Consider the following 21,567-nt stretch of genomic DNA (forward strand, 5'->3'; position numbering starts at 1 on the left):
CTGAGAAAGCCTCATCACGTACGGTATCATCGTCATCATCAGAATACTGAAGTCTCGAGCTATGCCAACTCAATCCCTCCTCACATCCACCCTGGGAGGATAGTATCATCCCAAGTTCTAGATGAAGAAACTGAATCTCAGTGCAGTTAAGGAACTTGCTGAAGTCTCACAGGTGGCAAGTGGTCGTCAGGACCAGAACCCAGGCCACTGCTGACCCTCACTCCCCACAAAACAAGTCTCAGCATCAGGACCGCCTGGGCTTGGCCCCTCGGTATAAACTGCAAAGTTTCTGAAATGCAAACCTCTATGTACAATCCACAGCATTAACAAAAGTCAAGAACAGTCTCCCGAAGAGAATGCACTCAGAAAATTTAAGTATAGATAGAAAAATAGTTCAAAAACTTTGTTCTGTACTGACGGTAGCTACAGCATATATATCCACAATACATGCATCATCCAAAATTTCAAGGCTTGCAGTTAAAGTCAATTCAAGTCTTAATGCAGGTGGAAACTGAAACTGTTTGCTGTTGAAGTTCGTTGGTACAGGCAGAGGCCACACCGGCTGAGGCTACAACAGGTCTCTGACAAGCGCTGCCCAAGGTTGGTTGCTCCTGCCACCACTCGGCCTCCCACACACAGCCCAGGCTCTTGGGCAGCCCAAGCAGCTGGAGCGGGGAGGGGGAAAGCCCCAGGTCTCCCAGCGTCTGCAATATCCCTCCACCATCCCCACAGCCCTATGCCCCCTCCCACTGGCTGCTGCTCCAGGCTCTGTGCTCCTGGGCTGTCAGGACCAAGTGCCACAGTTAGGAAGGTCTGCTCACAGACCAGAGAGGCTCCCACCGCCCATGCAAATGAGGGGCACCGCTTTGTGAGAATACCACACATTTACCCAGCAGAAGACTCTTCCTCTGGGAATGTACTGGGGCTTCACCTTCTAACTGAAATGAGCTGATAAGCACCCTTAGCAGAGGAATTAATAGAAGAGCAGCTCTTCTCTTGATACCACAGTTATAAAACTACATTTAAGACCTTTTCCCTAGCTTCTCAACTCAGGGCAGCTGGCATCCAGAGTCTTCTCTTTTTCAACAATATACGTTGTGTAACCAACCAGAATCTGAGCAGAAGACAAGCAACAGAGTTCATTTCCTCAGTCCCAAAGCCTGGGAATCAGGTGTCAGGGCAGCAGAGAGCAGCTGAGGAAACCTTAACTTTACAATAATATCCTGACTCCAGGGAGCCTTGGGACCTTAAGTGAAGAAATCATCAGTCCCCTATGAACTAAAATATCTGTAAGTCCTCCTTGGCTGGCAGTGGGAATCCCATCTAGAGTAGTCTGTCAGATGCTTCAGGCACCTTGGGTTCCTCTCACAGCTATTTTCACCTCTTCTCCACTTAGGAAGAACAAGTGGCCTGGGTGAGAGGAAGGAGTGATAAATGAGAAGTGTGTACGTCAGTACAGGTTGAGAGACGACATAATAAACCACAACCCCCAGGACTGGGCCCCAGGCTGTCCTAGGAAAGGCGGGTCTGGGTCAAATTAGGATTCTTGTACTCCCAGTGCTCTCTCTGTTCGTCTGTCTACTGGGATCCCTCCAATTTACCTTCCATGAGAGCGCTGGAAAAACTCCCACCACATGGCGTGGTGGTCATGAGAGGCACCATCAAGTTGTTCTGCATCCCTTGTCCTATCATGCAAGATGTGCATGAGCGGCCTCAGGGATGCCGCTAGGCTAGGCTGACAGCTTGGCTGAAGAGCCGGTGGAAAGGAAGTCAGCCTCCATCTCCTTCCTTGAGGGCTACGAACCACACCTACAGGTGGTGAGGAGAAGCCACCTGAGTGTGCTGGGTTTTGGAGAAGCACTTGCTGGGTGATCCGGGATTGTTTCACAATAGTGTCCGCCTTTGTTCCAGCCTTCCTAGAAGTCTAGAATGAACATAAATGAACCCCAGAGAACCAGCATGCCTTGGTCCTGCTATTTCTCACTTGAAACAGGCCTGCCAATGCCAGCTCCTGATCAGAAAGTCCTGGCACAATTCACGAGACCTCAGGAAAAAAGGAGGCATAGGGCCCAGGTCAGGCCTGCCTACCTGTCCTCAGACTCTCCAACTCAGCAACAGTGCTGGGAATATGCTTCCTTTGGGCTTGCTCCTCAACCAAGCTACCCGCGGGAGACTTAGCTAATAAGCACCTTACCACACCTGACACTGTGCAAGCAGAGCCAGAGGCTGAACCCCTGATGTGGGTGGACAAGGACAGAGCTCACTCATTTACTCAGGAAATGACCAAACGATCTGACACAAGAATCAGGATAGTGCTGACTGTGCCTAAGTACATTCTAGGGGCAAGGGAAGAGAAGGTGGCTCTGGAGAGACTTACTGAGTGCTCAGGGCACTGAACAACAATTCTATACAACTCTGTAGAACAAAGCTCTATACTGTATACAGGCTAGAACTTGAGCACTTCCTCTCCCTTAGCATTGAGATATGAGCCCCCCTTTGAAAGAGGGAGGAGAAGGAAGATCAATTGCCTCCTCACAGAAAAGCAACTTGAGAAGACTGAAAATGTGTAAAAAATCACCTGCACAGAATGAGCAGGCTCCACTTCAAAGATTAGCCCCTATTTGACTCCCACACACAACTCAAAGCTCATTATACAGCAAATTAGTCTGAAATTTATCTTGTATCAACAATCCAGTGTGGAATGTAGAAACTCTGATTTCCTACAGGTTATAATACAAGCAGTGAGCCAACAGGCTGGCTTGCTAAAGACGAGGTAAATAATAAGAATACAGGCGGACCTCATTCTACCGTGCTTCGCAGATAACTATGTTCTTTACAAATTGAAGGTTTGTGGCAACCCTGCATCGAACAAATCTATTGGTGCCATTTTTCCAACAACATTTACTCACTTTGTGTTTCGGTGTCACATTTTGGTAATTCTCTCAATATTTTAGACTTTAAAATTACTGTATTTGTTATGGTGACCTGTGATCAGTGACCTTTGATTTTACTATTGTAACTGTTTTGGGTTGCCACAAGCAGCGTGCATATAAGATCGAACTTAAGCCATAAATACTGTATGTTCTGACTGCTCCACCAGTCGTTCCCCTGTCACTCTCCCTCTCTTCAGGCCTCCGTTCCCTGAAACACAACAATATTGAAGTTGGGCCAGTTAATAACCCTGCAGTGGCCTCTAAGTGTTCAAGTGAAAGGAAGAGTCAGTCAATGCAGCAAACGTCACTGCTGTCTTGTTTTAGGAAACTGCCACGGCCACCCCAGCCTTCGGCAACCACTACCCCGACCAGTCAGCAGCATCAACATCAAGGCAAGACCCTCCACCAGCACAAGGACTACTCCTTGCTAAAGGCTCAGATGATGACTAGCATTTTTCAGCAATAAAGTATTATTTATGTTTTTTTTTTTGCGGTACGTGGGCCTCTCACTGCTGTGGCCTCTCCCGTTGCGGAGCACAGGCTCCGGACGCGCAGGCCCAGCGGCCATGGCTCACGGGCCCAGCCGCTCCGTGGCATGTGGGATCCTCCCGGACCGGGGCATGAACCCACGCCCCCTGCATCGGCAGGTGGACTTCCAACCACTGCGCCACCGGGGAAGCCCTAAAGTATGTTTTAATTAAGGTGTGTACATTGCTTCTTTTAAATTAAAAAAAATATTTATTTATTTTTGAACGTGGAATGGGTGAACCTTTCAAGGGGAAACTTGAAGCTGTTGCTTTACTTTTCAACTCAATCTTAGCTGACACTCTCACGCTCTCTGCTGACCTAGGTGGCTAACAGCCCTCCAAGGCAAGAAAAAAGAACAAGGCACTAGATGCTGTCACCAGTGTTTCTGTCCATCCCTACAAGAGCTTTCCCTTCCCCTATTCTACTGCAACAACCAAAAAGGTATTGTAAGCTCAATTCAGGTTCTCACTCACCCAGACAAGGGGACATCCTATCAGTGCCATGAAGTCTACTGACGAGGGCAGCATGGACCCAAATGATGCCCTGGAGGGGTATCAAGAAGGACGTAGGGCCTGGTATTTATAGCACGCCTCAGCAGAGCAGGGAAGGGTGGAGGAGCTGACAATACAGAGGAGGCACTGGGATCACGATTTCCCAGCATGCCCTCTAAGAGCTCAAAGCCACACTGCTGCACTGCTATGTGTTAATGTGGTGAAAGTTATTCTTAAAGTTAGGAACACAACTCAATTTCTCCCCAATTTTGTAATTTGCTACCATCAGACTTAACTCTTGAGATTATAACTAAAGATGACAAAACTTGTAAAAGCTTCCAGGAGCTGAGTTGATATGGCAGCATATAAGGACTGGAGGCACTTGCTTTGGGTAAAAAAGGATCATCCTTGTTTTTTCTTTTTCCTGCCTTCATTTATGAAAGATACTTCTCACCGGATATAGAATCCTAGGTTTACAGGTTTTTACTTTCAGCATTTAAATATGTTGTTCCAGGACTTCCCTGGTGGCGCACTGGTTAAGAATCTGCCTGCCAATAAAGGGGACACGGGTTCGAGCCCTGGTCTGGGAAGATCCTGCATGTCACAGAGCAACTAAGCCCGTGTGCCACAACTACTGAGCCTGAGCTCTAGAGCCCACAAGTCACAACTACTGAAGCCTGGAGCCCGTGCTCCACAACTAAGACAAGCCACTGCAATGAGAAGCCCATGCACCGCAACAAGAGTAGCCCCCGCTTGCCGTAGCTAGAGAAAGTCTGCGCGCAGCAACGAAGACCCAACGCAGCCAAAAATAAATTAATTAATTTACAAAAAAGATGTTCCATTGTCTTCTGGCTTGAATAATTGTATGAAAAGTCTGTATTAGTTCTTATGTTTATTTCCCTCTACATAATGTCTTTTTTCCTCTCATTGCTTCTTACAATTTTCTTTTTATTATTGTTTTTCAACAATTTGATTATGATGTGGCTTAGTGTGATTTACTTTGTGTCTATCCTACTTGGGGTTTGTTAAGCTTCCTGGATCTGAGTTTACATTTTGGTTTTTTTTTTTTGGCAGTGCCTTGTGGCTTGTGGGATCTTAGTTCCCTGACCAGGGATCGAAACTGGGCCCAGAGCAGTGAAAGCACCCAGTCTTAACCAATGCACTGCCAAGGAATTCCTATGTGAGTTTAGTTTTCATGAGCTTTGGAAAATATTCGGCCATTACTCTTTTTTTTTTAATTAAATTAAATTTTATTTATTTATTATTTTTGCCTGTGTTGGGTCTTGGTTGCTGCGCACGGGCTTTTCTCTAGTTGCAGTGAGTGGGGGCTATTCTTCGTTGAGGTACACGGGCTTCTCATTGCGGTGGCTGCTCTTGCTGTGGAGCTCGGGCTCTAGGTGTGCAGGCTTCAGTAGTTGTGGCACGTGGGCTCAGTAGTTGTGGCTCGCGGGCTCTAGAGTGCAGGCTCAGTAGTTGTGGTGCACAGGCTTAAGTTGCTCCACGGCATGTGGGATCTTCCCGGACCAGGACTCGAACCTGTGTCCCTTGCATTGGCAGGCGGATTCTTAACCACTGCGTCACCAGGGAAGTCCCTCAGCCATTACTCTTAAAGTATTTTTTCTGTCCTTTTTCTCCCACCTCTTCTAGAAATCCAATTACATGTTGGACCTTTGATATTGTCCCATGAGGCTCTGTTAATTTTTTTTTTTTTTTTTTGCGGTACGCGGGCCTCTCACTGCCGCAGCCTCTACCATTGCGGAGCACAGGTTCCGGACGCGCAGGCTCAGCGGCCATGGCTCACGGGCCCAGCCACTCCGTGGCATGTGGGATCCTCCGGACCGGGGCACGAACCCATGTCCCCTGCACTGGCAGGCGGACTCGCAACCACCGCGCTACCAGGGAAGCCCTTTGTTCATTTTTTTTGGTCTTTTTTCTCTCTGTGCTTCAACTTGTAAAGCTTCTGTGGTTGTATTTTCAATTCACTAATCTATTATTCCTTAGAGTCTAATTTTCTGTTAAGTCCATCCAGTAAAATTTCCAGAAATTATATTTTCAGTTCCAGACATTCCACTTGGTTCACTGTTCTATCTTCCACTGTGCTCATTATTATTTTTTAGATTTAATTAATTTATTTATTTTTGGCTGCATTGGGTCTTCATTGCTGCATGCAGGCTTTTCTCTAGTTGTGGCAAGTGGGGGCTACTCTTAGTTGTGGTGTGCGGTCTTCCTATTGCAGTGGCTTCTCTTGTTGTGGAACACGGGCTCTAGGAGCGTGGGCTTCAGTAGTTGTGGCTTGTGGGTCTAGAGCGCAGGCTCAGTAGTTGTGGTGCATGGGCTTAGTTGCTCCGCAGCATGTGGGATCTTCCTGGACCAGGGCTTGAACCCATGTGCCCTGCACTGGCAAGGAGATTCTTAACCACTGCGCCACCAGGGAAGTCTGTATATATTCTTTTTATCTGCGTACTTTTGCTCAGCGTACTCAACCATGTTGTTTTATCAGTGGCTTATTCCTTTTAGCTGCTGACATGGATTCCATTGTAGGAATATACCACAATTTGTTTATCTGCTCATGTGCTGATGGACATTTGGATTGTTTCCAATTTGGGGCAATTATGAATAAAGTTGCTATGAAAGTGCTTTCATGGACATAATGTTTTCTTTTCTCTTAGGTAAATAAATACCTAGGGGTAAAATTGCTAAGTGGTATGGCAGGTGTAATTTTCTTTATAAGAAACTTTCCAACAGTTTTCCAAAGTAGTTGTACCATTTTATATTTCTGCCAGCAGTACTATAAGAGTTCCAAAGCTCACAGTCTCTTCAACTCTTGGTATCGTCATTCTTTTTAATTTTAGCCATTCTTGCTGGTGTACTGTGGTATCTCATCACTGTTTAATTTGTATTTCCCTGATGATTAATGATATTGAACATCTTTTCATGTGCTTACTGGCCATTTGTATATCTTAATGTCTATCCTTTGCCTATTTTAAAACTGCATTGTCTTTTTACTGAATTGTAAGAATTGTTTACATATTCTGAATGCAAATGCTTTGTCAGATATTCATATTGCAAATATTTTTCCCCAGTCTGTGGCTTACCTTTTCATTTTCATTACAGTATGTTTTGAAGGCCAGAGATACTTAATTTAGATGAAATCCAATTTATTATTTTTTTTAATGGTTCAAGCTTTTTGTATCCTAAGAAACCTTTGCCTTTCCCAGGGTCACAAAGATTTTCTCTTACGTTTTCTTCTAGAAGTGTTACAGTTTTCACGTTTACATCTAGAGCTGTGATGTATTTTCACTCAATTTTTTAAAAAGTTTATTTATTTTTGGCTGTGTTGGGTCTTCGTTTCTGTGTGACGGCTTTCTCTAGTTGTGGCAAGTGGGGGCCGCTCTTCGTCGCGGTGCGCGGGCCTCTCACTATCACGGCCTCTCGTTGCGGAGCACAGGCTCCAGACGCGCAGGCTCAGTAGTTGTGGCTCACGGGCATAGTTGCTCTGCGGCATGTGGGATCTTCCCAGACCAGGGCTTGAACCCATGTCCCCTGCATTAGCAGGCAGATTCTCAACCACTGCGCCACCAGGGAAACCCTTTACTCAATTTTTGTGTATGGTATCAAGGCTTGTTTTTAAGCCATGTACTCTTTTTTTCTAGGGCTAGATAAGGCATGGCTCTTTTGAGGTGTCTAGTGAATGCCCCCAGTGTTCAACAACGTCTCTCACATTAACTGGAAAGAAAAACCTCTTCCCGTCCTAAATAGTCCAGCTCATAGTGAAACTGAGCAGGGCCCTGTGGGGCCCCCAGGCACGGAGGTCTTTTTTGTCCCCCGTTTCTTGTAGGCAAGAATCCAGCCTCCATGACCTTATTCTAAGTTCCAAAGGGCAGATTCGAACAGTTGCTAATCAAGGGAGGAGCAGGCAAGAAACCACTTGAGGCAAGATTAAAGGGACCAGAGAAGCTCATCAAGATCAGGAGACCACCTGAGATGAGACTAAAGGAGTGCAGACCCTATACACACCCAGATCTTGTCAGAGACCCCATCCTTGAACCACGGTTGTAAAACCATCATCAAATCATCTGGGGTTGGGACACACAGTTTTTTGAGGCAGGAGCCTGCTGTGGCCCCCTGTGCCGGGCAAAGTAATAAAGCTATTCTCTTCTACTTCACCTAAAACTCTGTCTCCAAGATTCAGTTTGGCACTGGTGCACAGAGAGGCAGAGCTTTTGGTAACAACAGCTTCCCCCTTGCTCTGTCTTTTGAGTTTCACCTATGCACACACAGATTAATATCCAGAAAAGGAGTTGAGACCTCTGAACAAATGTCTTGAGCTTTTCCTCTATGTAGCCCTTTTTTCTCCATATTGTCCCTGAAATTTCCAATTGTTCTGGCTTCCTCAACTTTGTCTTCTCAACTCAGCAAGGCTGCTGGACTCCGGGTTGCGCCTCACTACTCTGAGATCTGGAAACTACCTCCAGCAGAAAGCTGAGGGGAAGACCAGAGGGCTCAGTTCATTATTTTCTTTTCCCTCAGGGATCCTGAGCTGCCTGTTGTCCAATTTCTGCAAACGGTTGTTTCATAATATTTTGGCCCCTTTTCTGACTGCTTATAGAAGGAGGGTGAGTTGTATACCAGTGGCCCCTTCTCTGGCAAAAGCCTCTTCATCTACGTTTGCATGGGCTCAAGTGTTAAATTTACCCACATAGGAAAGATTCCTCCAGCTTCAGCGACATGCCCTACTGGATTCCAATCTCAAAATGAAAAGCCTTTGGCTTTTCCTAGTCCACCTGTCATGCCTAGAAGAATAACTGCATTGATGCTCTCAGCGAAAAACCAAGCCGATGAGGGACAATGAGAACCAAATGGTGTTGAAGAACTCCACACACAGAGGACATGGAAACCCAGAGGTTAGAGAAGCAGCGTCCCTGCACCACGAATTGCATGTGAACACGGCACACACAGCAGTGAAAAGCCCCAGCACTGGAGTGAGACCCACCGGGTTTGAATTCCAGTATCCCACTTATTGGCTGCCACAACCTTAGACAATTCAATTAACCTCTCTGTGCCTCCGTTTCTCCAGGTATAAAATAGGGCAATACGAGTACCCACCTCACGTGGCTAATGTTAGAAGTAAATGGTAAGGCATGTACAGGGCTTGGCACATAATGAACACTCTACAAATGTGAGTGCTAGTATTGTCACCAGACCCAAAACTGGCCAAAGCACCTTCAGAGCCTGTGGTTCTGCCCTCCCACCCAGAAGAGGCTTTACAAGGAAGACTGAAAATAGATCCTACATTTAAATGGTCTCAAAATGCCTCCCCACAATTTACTTATTAAGTACTAGGGGGAAATGTTTCCTTCACATTGGAGACACTCAGAGGAACCACCTTACCCAAGATGTCAGAGAATGTCACCAATACTGGGATAAACCAACATCAGGTGCCTGAGGGTCTGACACACTGAAGAGGGCACAGCATCACTTATGCAGCATCCCCACCAAAAACACACAGCCTGGGTGTAATCATGAGAAAACATCAGACAAACCCAATCTAGGACATTCTACAAAGTCACTGGCCTGTACTCTTCAAAAGCATCAAAGCTAAGACGACAATGAAAGGCTGAGGAACTGTTATAGACTAAAGAGATGTGACAACTGAATCCAAAGTATGACCCTGGACCGGGAGAAAATAGCTATGAAGACAGTACTCAGGCAATTGATGAAATCTGAATATGGACTGCGGATTGACAATAACATGTTAATGTTAAACTTCCTGAGCATTAATAATTGTACCATGGTTCTAAAAGAGAACACCTGTGTTCTTAGAAAATGAATTCTGAACTATGTAGTGATTAGAGTGTAGTGATTAGAGAAGAGAAAGATCTCAGTTCCCCCATCTCCTAAGCCCCGTTGCTCTCCCTCTGAGCAGCTTCCCAGTAGGGAGCAAGCTTCTGCCTTGGCCTTGAGCACCAAGCCAGGGCGCCAGCACCAGCGTGGCAGCCAAGCCAGCCCAGCCCAGCCCAGCGAGAGGCAGAGCCATGCAGAGGCCTAACCTGTACAGTACAGACTGTATGTCCTTCAACTTCAAAGGAGAGTAGTAATGGCTAAGGTCGTTAGGGAGCGTGCTTCTTGGAAGATGCGGAGGATATGGCGAGGTGGGGTGGGAGGAGAAAAGCACTTAGGGGAAAGAGGACTGTGGGTAAGGGGAGGAGGAACGGGTCTGGCAGGTGCTGGGGCTGAAAGAAGAGCAGCAGGTGGCATCTTGCTGCAACCCACTGTCTGGTATCATGGCTGTTCTCCTTGGCCTGGGCTACAGTGCAGACTGTGGTGGCTGGAATGTCTGTAGCAAAGAAAGAGCTCAGAAACGAAGATGGGGGCACCAGGTCCAGGAGCCCGGCTGTCCTTCAAGATGCAGGATGCCATCTTAGTCCCAGGCAAAGAAGGACCCACTGCATAACACCACTGGCAGCCATGGCCAGTGGGAGCAAGGACCCAGGAGCTCCTGGTATGGTTCAGCGGTCCACCTGCTCTGAACAGCGTCAGACAACGCCCCCCGGCCCGAGCTCTCCTTGCCCTCACGCCTCACATCACTGCTGAGCAAAATTCAGCCTGAGCCTTGTCCACGCTGGCCCGGCCCGAGAACCTCCACTGCTGGGAGAACAAGATCACTGTATAACGGCTGCACCCAGGATGCTGTCCCATCCGCAGCAGTGGTCCTTGAACTCAGGCAGGTCCTTAGCAAGACTACAGTGCTTGTTGGATGTTTCCCCGGAGATTTTTACCTATTTGGTGTATTAGTAAATTATTTAGTTTAACACATGTTGAGAAAAACAAATCAATATGTAATCTGCTAAGCAGACTGAGACGCAGTTTAACATTCCTGTTTACTCTAATTTCATGTAACAAAACTGGATGATTTTTTTTTTTTTGCCAGTAACTGATGAGATTTCTCACAGAGAATTTGGGGACAGAATTATACAAGCAGGGCTCTTGCCAGAATAAACACATTCATTTAAGTCTCCCTACACTGTGTCTGTGGGACCCCAACACCCGGCCCTCGTCACCAGCCTGAGGGTGGGGCAGCGGTGGAAACAGCAGACCTGCAGTCCTCAAGCCTGCTGTCTGGAAACCCCAAGAGCAAAATCCCAGCCGGAAGGTCAGCGCATGTGTGCAGCGTGCCGTTCAAGGGAGTGCTGAGTGAGTCTCCGCTCCATGCACGGCCTAGATGGAACCACCTGCAAATATTTTAGCTCCAAACTCACTACCCAGATAGAAAAACCTGCTCTCATGCTCTGATGCCGCCGGGGCCAAGACACAGCGTACGCGGGGCTGGCAAGAGGCTCGTGTGTGCTCCCACTGTTCTCTCTTTCCTCAGGACCGCGGCCCGGCTTGTGTCATTTAACCCAGGAGTCGTCACTGCGTCATCTTTCTGCATCATTTTTCACGTTATTAAGCGAAAATGTCTTCAAAGAAAACGGAAAAGCCCATGAAGAACACTGATGAGCTTAAGAGGCTGGAAAAGCCCACGGACTAGAACACAAGCTGGGGGGAAATAAAGCCTTTTGAGAAAGGTAAATGTGTAAAAAACGCATGTGTCCCAAACTACTGTGCACACAACTTGGTCCATGAGAGAGAACAGAGAAAAAACATGAAGCTCTTGACACCTATCACTCATTGGTGATAGGAAAAGCCACAAATCCTCGAAACCAAGTCTTTAGAAGAAATTTTAGAGCCAAGGAAAACACTGGTTGAGCGCCCCAGCCTAACCCTTCCTCCCCCCTCTCCCTGGGGGAGGCTGAGCCTCGCCAGCTCCTGCTTCCTCCTCTAGCAAAGTGGCTCAAGTGGAACCTGACCACAGCGCAAGATGCCCTTTAGAATGCAAAGGATGCTCTAAATCAAAGGGAACACGGTGGGGGGGTGGGGTGGGTCATGTCGGATAAGCTGGGGCTGCAGTAACTCAAATGAGAAGTCCTTTTCTCACAGGCAAACATGCGATTTCAGGGGCTGGCAACCCCGCGGTACTAGTGCAGGAGTTCTAGAACTTGCTGAGGACTGGAGTTCTCACGGGAGAGGTTCTTTAGCAAAGCCCAACCCCACCACAGCCTGGGGCCCCAAAGGGGCTAGAGGTTTCCAGGCTTATTCTCTGTGACCACACCCAACAGCTGTCCACAACCAAGGCTGAACCAAAAATCCAGGGATGGAAGCATCTCCACTTTGTCTACACCTGTGTGGAGTGTGGTGGACAGCCAACAGAAGCCGGTTACAAATAAGGAGCTGCTTCCCTTATTAGCTAAAAGCAAAAAGCAATGTCTCCAGAGCCACACGGCCTGGCTCTACCACTTCCTGGCTGTGTGACCTTGGGCAGGTTACTTAACCTCCCTGTGACTCAGTTTCCTTATGTATGAGAGGGAGACAATATTAGCACCCACCTCTCAGGGTGGCTGTGAGGACTAACTGGGCTAATACACGATGCCTGGCACTGAGCAGGCCCAGCAGGTCTGCCCACATCATCACACCACCTATCTCAGGAGGCACACTGCCAATAGGCTAGGGGGCTGGGAGAAGGTCACTGGGTTCCCCTTTCTTTTCCTGCAGCCCCAAAGATACAAACAGTAGACCTTCCCTGGGAGACCCCATGAGGTCTAAAAGGAATGTGATGAAACTGCTTTAAAACAAAGGTTCTCAAAGAAACAATGCAAAAGGAGCCTGAGGTAGGGACTTCCCTGGCGGTCCAGTGGTTAAGACTCCGTACTTTCACTGCAGGGGGCGAGTGTTCAATCCCTGGTCAGGGAACTAAGATCCCACATGCTGCGTGGCCCGGCCAAAAAACAAAACAAACAAACAAAAGGAGCCTGAGGTAAACACAGAACCTGACTTAATTCACCATCCTTTTTAAGTTGTAGAAAATAGGCCTGAAATTGAAAAAAGGCGGCTCTCTGGAATCCCTCCAAGCACACTGTCTCTTTTTCTGGGAGCCTCTGTCCCCACTATCTCCAGCCCCCAGAACGGATGGCCACGCTTATGATCTCCTACCTGGACCTTTGCCCTCACTACTCCCTCTGTTTCGAGAGCCCCTCACATCTCCTTCACCTCCAGTATTGTGACCAAGCAGGGCTTCCTCAGAGATGGTTCCCAAGGTCTCCTGGCAGAATCCCTCATCACTCCTCTCAAGTCTGTTCAAACATCTACAGCCCTCTTCACACTGCAATGGAATGATCTGCCAGCAAGCACGCAGCCCACTCCAGCTGTGAGTCCCTCAGGGACAGGGGACTGGGTCTCAGCTCTTCTTTGTCAAGGCCACACTTGGCACCCAGGTCCTTAACAGATCCATTCTGCTAGAGCTCACATCAGAGTCTGCATGTGACTGAGTCTACAAACTGAACAAATGTAGGTCTTAACAGGGGTGATTTTCCCCCCAAGGGACACTGGGCAATGTCTGGAGATACTTTGGGTTGTCACAACAGGGGTGGGGGAGCTACTGGCATCCAGTGGGTAGAGGCCAGGGATGCTGCTAAACATCCTACAATGCGCAGGACAGCCCCCCAAAACAAAGAATTATCTGGCCCAAGATGTCAATGGTGCCAAGCTGAAAAACCCTGGGTTAGATGGATAACTTCCTAGCAGTGGAGTGATCTAAAAGAGATGCATGGACCACTTCTATGTACACAAGAAGAAAAGGATACCTCTTAGGGGCCATCCCTGACTCTTAAGATTATTAACTGTGCTCCTTATAATCATATAGCACCAGGGAAACAAATTCTGTGAAAACTTGCCGGTAACTTGAAATACCGAGGGCCCTGGAAACCCCTCCTCACGAGTTACAGAATGGACTCATGTACGCCTCCCTGCAGCTCCGGGAGGCTCCGCCTCAGAGGCTGGACCTCACTCCAGGGTGGGCTCGCCATCCTCACACAGCCAGGGCAAACCTTCACAAAGGCCAAGGCCAGAAAAGTGAACCTAAGATGGAATTCAAACATGCATGGAAGGACTGGTAGGTCTTTTCAAATTGATACGTTTAACGTTACCAATAGCCACAAAATAATCTGAAGTTCCAGATAATACTCTGGACATAAAGAAGAATCGTTAAGAAAGAAACTCGGAATTATACAAATAGGAAAAAAAAAGCGGGGGGGTGAAGTAGCCAGGGATAGAGAGTAATAAGTGCACCCGTGGAAAGGGGTGAAAAAAGGCATCGGGGGAAGTGGCTGAGAGAGACTGGGGCCTGAGGGACCCGGCTTACATCTCAGCTCTGCACCTACCAACCGGCACCTTGTGCTACACACTTCACCTGCCCACTGTCCTTGTTTGCAGAATGAAAACAACGCCTCCCTTCCAGGTTCCTGTGAAGCACTGTCAAGTGCTGAGCACAAGAGCCGGCATACTAGGGACTGAGTAAAGAGCCAGTTGCAGGAAAGTGGGCTCCAGCAGCCAGTGTTACCACCTGCTACCACAGGACCTGGGTATGTTGAAGCCAGGGACTTGGATGCAGGTTCGTCACCTGTAAATGGGTTGCCCCAGTCCACCCACTGCCCGCTCAGGGCCCACATGAGACTCCGTAGGCGAAAACACAAGGAAGGGTCAGGTGAAGGAAGGAGATTATTACTTACACCAAAGTCACCTGGTTTGAGTGTCTGCTAACTTGGAATTGGCAATCGCTATACTGTCTGGGTTACAGTTTTTTTTACTATTATGCAGGCTAAGAGAAGAGGGCTAAAGGTAAACATGTTGAGTAAACAAGACAGAAAGGGAAATGTTTAACCTAATTCAGAAAACAAGTTACTCAAGCACCTGTGAGATGTTCTTCAACTGAGTTCTGAATGTGAATACTGTAATGACAATGAGGACGACATCCCCCCTCCTACTATGGAGGGCCCAACATGTGCCTGACACTAACCCAGCTTCCTTACACACGCCCTTCTAATCCTCAGTTCCAGAAAAATCATCACTCCCATCTCGCTGGGGAGGAAACCAAAGCTTCAAGAAATACGTGGGTTGCTCAAGGGCAGTATGTGGCAGAAGCAGAAATGAAACCCAGGTCAGATGGGTTCCAGAGCCAGGGATTCTGCTATTTTTAACCATTTGTAAAACTCCTTCAACAGGAGGAGACTTCATCTTCATGCAAACACTATACTAACTGCAGAGGATTTTAAACAGCTCATTAAAGCAGTAAAGGGGTTGATAGGTTCCAATAGAGCAACACTTGAAAAACAAAGGTATTTAAAAGGCAAAAAATGCATTACAACTCAGATTGTCCCCTAATTCAGATAACTCCCTCCTGCCCTGATTTTATTCCAAATTAGTGAAGTTTTATTATAAATAAAGGCCATCACCATTATGGATAAATGCTACCAGATGAATCAGCATTTAGAAAACCGAAAACTTTCTGAAAATAAAGACCCCCTAACGGGCCTCCATGCTAATGTTGGCTGCACTCCTTTCCCCTGTGGGCACAAAAGCAGCCTGGGACAGAATGCTCTTCCTGGGCCTTGGCTGGCACTCCGGGGTGGGGTAGGAAAGGAAGGCGACATTATTGACCGTGTGATGGGTGCCAGGCCCAGAGATGGCACCTTCACATATGAGCTCCAGCTCCATTTCAGCCATCACTGAGTTTCGTTATTTTACCAGAAGTGAAAAGTTACCGGGAAACAGGATATTCACAAGATCTCAAAGTATTACCACCAGAGAGATAATGTATTAACTGCAAAGGGGAAAATGTACCCTATAAGGGAGAGAGCTGGAGACGTGCCCTCTCTGCCCAGTAACTGACCTTATCACTAACAGTGGGACTGATGTCACGTGCCACCTGGTGCTGTGTAACATGAAGCATGCAACACTGCTCACGCAGTGTTCTCGCTGTAAAAAAGGTTATCGCAATCTAATGGCTCCTCCAGACCAACTCAGGAAACAGGGGTCCATGAAACGCCCCAAAACCGCAACAAGGTAACACCCAGACAACTCCAGAAGGTGGGGCACCGTCCACAACAACTGGCCAGGACTCTTCCAAAGGCAATGTCAGTAAACAACAACAAAAAACAAAAAAAACTCGTGTGTGTGTGTGCGTGTGTGTGTGCGTGTGTGTGTGTGTGTGCGCGCGCGCGCAGGGGAGATTCTTTTAGGGTGAAAGTGACTTAAAAACATAACCAGGTGCAAAGTGTGGACCTTGATTAGATCATAGTTTTTAAAAAACTCCAGCTATAAGAGACCTGTGATGTTAGGGGAAGTGTGAATATTAGATATTAAGTGATATTGCAGGGTTATACATTTTCTTAGGTGTGATCATGAAACTGTGGTTATGGGGGCTTCCCTGGTTGTGCAATGGTTAACAGTCCACCTGCCAATGCAGGGGACACGGGTTCCAGCCCTAGTCCGGGAAGATCCCACATGCCGCAGAACAACTAAGCCCACGTGCCAAAACTACTGAACCTGCGCGTCTAGACCCCGTGAGCCACAACTACTGAAGCCCGCATGTCTAGAGCCCGTGCTCCACAACAAGAGAAGTCACTGCAACAAGAAGCCTGAGCACCGCAAGGAGGAGTAGCCCCCGCTCGCTACAACTAGAGAAAGCCCGCGCGCAGCAACGAAGACCCAACATAGCCAAAAAATAACAAATAAAAAATAAATTCATTAAAAAAAAAAAAAAGAAACTGTGGTTATATAGACAACTATTCTTATCCTTAGGAGACTCAACTGAAGTTTTTAGGGATAAAGTGTGATGCTGGTTGCAACTTACCTTCAAATGGGTCAGCCAAAATAAAAAAGTATAAAGAGATAAAGTAAATGTGGCAAAAGGTGAACAATTTCTGAATCCAGGTGGAGGGCAGATAGGCATTCATTGTATTATTTTCATCTTTTCTGTATACTTGACATTTTTTAAGATAAAAATTAGGATGGCGTGGGGACAGGTGATCCCAGGAAAGGTTGTCCCAACATGCCTATGTCTGTACAGAACACAAAGGGATGCCAGTTCACCACGCGCCAGAACAGCAGGGACTCATTTGAGATTAAGATTTCAAAGCTGGGGGGCTTCCCTGGTGGCGCAGTGGTTGAGAGTCCGCCTGCCGATGCAGGGGACACGGGTTCGTGCCCTGGTCTGGGAAGATCCCACATGCCGCGGAGTGGCTGGGCCCGTGAGCCATGGCCGCTGAGCCTGCGTGTCTGGAGCCTGTGCTCTGCAACGGGAGAGGTTACAACAGTGAGAGGCCCGCATACCGCAAAAAAAAAAAAAAAAAAAAAAAAAAGATTTCAAAGCTGGGTAGACTAGTCTGTGATGTTACTTTGGGCCTCAGGAAAAATGCTATCATTTCTCAGCACCATCAGTGTCCTCATAAAACAATGACACCTTCTCTCAGTTGGATAGTCCCCAAATCTGTAACATGAAAATAGGCAGGTAGATTTATCCAAGCTCTCAAAATGCTTGTTTTGTTAAAAAGCCAATCCTGTCTACACTTCAGCCCAGGACTCTGATGGTGCATGGTGAAGGAGGCTTGAGTCTGCTTTGCATTTACAGGTCCTGAGAGTAAATATACCCCTAATGCCAACACACACACTGGCCAATACTGACCTTTTGCTGATGGCTGGGCCACTGCCCTGTACTGGAACACACAGGGCAGCTCCAGGACTGCTCAGCTCTGCTGTGCTGTGACTTCACTGAGTCACACACTACAGATAAAGCCACCAAAACAAGCTGCTCAGCAGGAAGAGCATGACAAAGGTCCCTCGTTTAAAGCATTTCCTTCTACTCAGACCCCCGACGACTTTCAGTGACACTCCAGAAAACCTAGAGGGGGAAGGCCCTTTAAAAGCTTGCCTCTGAGTTTGTTTGGCTTTCCTTGGACACACAGGGTACCTTAGCCGAAGCCTCCGGAAAGTTCACCCCCTGAACAAGGCGATGCTGACACTGGGACATGCCAGCAGATGGCGGCTTGTATGTTTATGCAGCTTAAAGAATCAGCTATATAGATCAACTGGCACACCAACTCTCAACTGCCTGGCCAGAGACGTCTGGAAATCCGCACACAGTGAGTCGAGCACCAGGATGAGAAATCCCTGTGAGAATCAAAATCCTCTCCTGAGATATAAGAGGGTCTTCCTCCAGGTAACCCTTACTTCTAGGTAAAAAACTCAGCAACCTGTAAATGGAGAAAAAGTAATTTTCTGGGTAGAAAAAGAAACATAAAAACAGTGGTCTGAGGATTCACTGAAATCAGGATGTGAAGTGATGAAAAATACCACACAGCCTGTCTGGCAGAGAAATGGGTCCATCCTATACAACAGAGCTGGTCCAACAGGAAAACGGAATAGTGCCTGCCCCAAGAACCGCGGAGTTGTCAGAAGTGTCCGAGCCCATTGCCCTGGAGGAGGAAAGCACTGGAACGGAAAAGACTGTGACTCCAAAGAGGAGAGGGACTGTTAGTTTCAACTGCTCAGGAGAGATGACTGGTATTTAAAATGTGCTTGGGAACTTCCCTGGTGGTCCAGTGGATGAGACTCCGTGCTTCCACTGCAGGGGGGCACGGGTTCGACCCCTGGTCAGGGAACTAAGATCCCGCATGCCACGCAGCATAGTCAATTAAAAAAAAAAAAAGAGAGGGAGAGAGAAAAAATATGCTTGAAGAAACCAATGATGGAATTGACAAAGGATGGAGTGGCCTCATCTTAACGAACCCAGACCTCCCTCAAGGGCTGCAAGGTGAGCAGTCTTTTCATGGGAGCCTGGCACTCCTGACAGCAGCTCTGCCAGACTGAGGAACAGGCACTGTGACCAGGAAGACAGCCAAGCAGCTTGCAGGAGCAATTCCTTGAGACCACCTCCACTCCCTTTCGTTTTCCCCAATAAAGTCCATTTCAAAATGTAAAGCAGTTCCTAAGAGATTTCCTCCTCTTCCCAGCCCTGCAAAATGGAAAAGCCCCACAGTTCTATTTTAATAGAACCAAGAAGTTAAAGAGAAGAAAGGTACTTCCCTGACTGGGTCTCGATCAGTGGGACTCCCCTTGGGCTGGTGTCTGCTTCTAGGTGGGAGAATAGGGCTCTCGATCCATGTCCATGCCTGTATTCAGGGCAGACACGGCTCTAGCCTTTCCAACTCTTCCCCCCATCACCCCTACTCATCACTGTCCCAGGACCTACTACCCAATGCCACAAGCTCCCTCCACATCTAGCCTTACACTGAGCAAGAAACCACTTCCTAGTTCCACCTTTGCATACGGAATATACCAACCACGGCGGGATTTGCACTTGTGCTCACAGTGAAGATTAAGAAGTGACTGTGTCCCTGAAGACTCGCAGGGCCAGCACCATCACTCTGAACACATTCAACCCAGCACACTTCTCAGCTGTGAGCAACTCCGCCTGTCATAATCACATTTCCCTCTCTGAATCACAAGTATCAAACCCCAGGGAATTAGTGGGGCCATCAGCACCAATCAAACCCATGAAAATAGCCAGGGCTATGCTAAGAAATCTTAGGTCAGGGAACAACACAAAACCTAAGCCTGGAGTTCCTTTAGGGAGAAAGGAAGGCCAGCTGGAGGAGAGAAACGTGGGGAGGGGAGTGCAGACCCACGCACAATGTCTCGAACATACAGACATACAGTTCATGCACCCAAGTCAGAAGCTGATTTTCGCTAAGTCATCACAAATTATTACTGTGGGAACAAGTGGGTATTTGTTCAGCAGGGAAAACAGCAAGGCAAGTAGAGACTAAAAAGGAGAGAAAAAGTAGCAAACATATACAGTCTGGGACTTGTTGCAAGACTTACGAAGGCCAGGCAGCCAGAAAAAAAGTGGTGTCCAAGAATAGCCTCTTCAAGGTTCCCTAAAGCTTGGGAGAATTCACCCAAATAAGCCACACATCATAAACAAGCAAAGCTGCAACTCCAGCAACTGGACCCTACAAGACGCACACACACAGCTACAGGATCCTTCCCAGATGCCAAGGAGCATACCTTCTGCAGGAACTTCCCATTCTGCCCACGTGAGCACAGTGGGGAAATTTTGAGAACAAGTCATTTTGGAAATAACACCTCTGTCAAAATAGTTATAACTCTTCCTTTCCCCGAAATGCAATCACAGAGCTACTAGGTCTCTTGTCACTTTAATAAAAGGAAGGATGTACACTAAGAAAACATAACCCCTCAACACGTGGCACACATGACAACACGTTGGAACTTCTGGTTTTCCAGAAGGGCTATCTGGGGCTTTCTTCCCCATTATGAAGCTCTCAAGGAAGGGCCCCTGATGACTTAGCACAGGAATTCTAAGACCTCCTCAGACCCTCTGAGTCTGCTTCTCCACTAAGCTCCTAAGTTGCCCAAGTCTCATGGAAAGGAAGGATACCTGAAATATAAACAAAAGTGGGCTGGGAAAGGGAACAGCCAGGGGAGACTTGAGATGCAACTTAATTAGGAACGGTTGGGGCAGAGATGGAACAGGTGAGCCTGTTCAGGAAAAGGAGAGGAAAAAGGAGATGCGGGGAAGAAGGCACTCTGGGTGGGTCCGGCTCCAACCAAAACAGAAAATTAAGCTGAGGGTGAAGGGCCGGGGCCGGGGGAAGTAGTCCTGGGAACGGAATGCACGGCCTAATAAGCCAGGTATTGCAAGGTGGCAGAATTTATATGCGAACGGGGTATAGTAAATCCTGAAGTGAAGGTGAAGAAAAAAGCTCAGTATCAGACTGGGGGCGAAGGGGAGGCTAAGAAGAGCCTTTAAAAGGGGGCAGAAAAGAATATGCCTTCCGGGGGTCATGGCCGTAGGCTGTTAAGTAGGGTAGCTTTAATTTGCGATGACACGGTTGCAGGGGGGCATCTCAGAAGAGAGGTGTGCGCGGGTGGGAGAAGAGTACTAGGGGTGACCCCTGACAAGAAGCTGCCGCGATAAGGCGAGGGACCCAGGACCCTGGGTCGGGGCCAAAGCTCCCCCTCGTCTGGGAATGCCCAGCCTGGGCTCGCGGGAGGAAAACACCTTCGCCAAAGGGCCCGTGTCCCCAAGGCCTGAACTCCTCAGGCAGGAGGGTCCCCGAGGCCGGTGGGCCCGAGGCTCGCGGCGCAGGGCTTCAGGAGGGCGGGGGTCCCGGACTCACGCATCAACGTGCTGAAGGCCACGACGCCGAGCAGCCCCTGCAGGAAGATGCCGAAACTGTGCATGAGCGCACCGCTCTCGCAGCGGCCCGCGCCGGACGCTACGGTGGAAGGCGGCCCACCCGGCAGTGAATGGCTCGAGTTCCCGGCAGGACCCTGCATGGCGGGCCTGGCGAGGGGCGCTGGGCGCCGCCGCCCGGCCGCCCGCCCGGCCTCGCTACCTGCGGGGCCCTCGCCACCGAGCCCAGAGCCCGGAGTCCGAGACGGGAGCCGGTACCTCCGCCCCGCGGCCGACTCGGCGCCGCGCGTAACGCGACGTCTGAGACCGCAGCGCCTGATTGGCCAGGCGCGGCGTGGGGGCGGGCCTTGGCCGCTCCTACTCTCCCCCCCACCAGGGGCGGGGCTCCGGCAGGAGAGGGAGCGGTGTTTTGGATCCTGACCACAGGTAGGACAGACCAGGTGAGCTGGGCTGCGCAAAACGGATTGAGAGCCCAAGCCCGGACTCCGAGCTCCAGGTCGGGAGGGCAGGAGCAGGGAAGATC

The 21,567-nt window shown here is 48.5% G+C and overlaps 1 protein-coding gene across 2 annotated transcripts in view; it reads right to left on the bottom strand.

Annotated features, from left to right (window-relative positions):
* STIMATE (STIM activating enhancer) overlaps positions 1–21,312 on the bottom strand; it is a 54,677-nt gene extending 33,365 nt beyond the window's left edge. For both annotated transcript variants that reach the window (XR_009520879.1, XM_060022679.1), the window contains exon 1: positions 21,028–21,312. Coding sequence is in view for 1 of the 2 variants with exons in the window: in XM_060022679.1 (XP_059878662.1) it covers positions 21,028–21,187 (160 nt within the window). In the remaining variant the exon portion in view is untranslated. The remainder of the gene's footprint in view (positions 1–21,027) is intronic.
* Positions 21,313–21,567: the final 255 nt, after the last annotated feature.

The sequence above is a fragment of the Delphinus delphis genome, chromosome 10 (genome assembly GCF_949987515.2).
Source record: "Delphinus delphis chromosome 10, mDelDel1.2, whole genome shotgun sequence".
Lineage (NCBI taxonomy): Eukaryota > Metazoa > Chordata > Mammalia > Artiodactyla > Delphinidae > Delphinus > Delphinus delphis.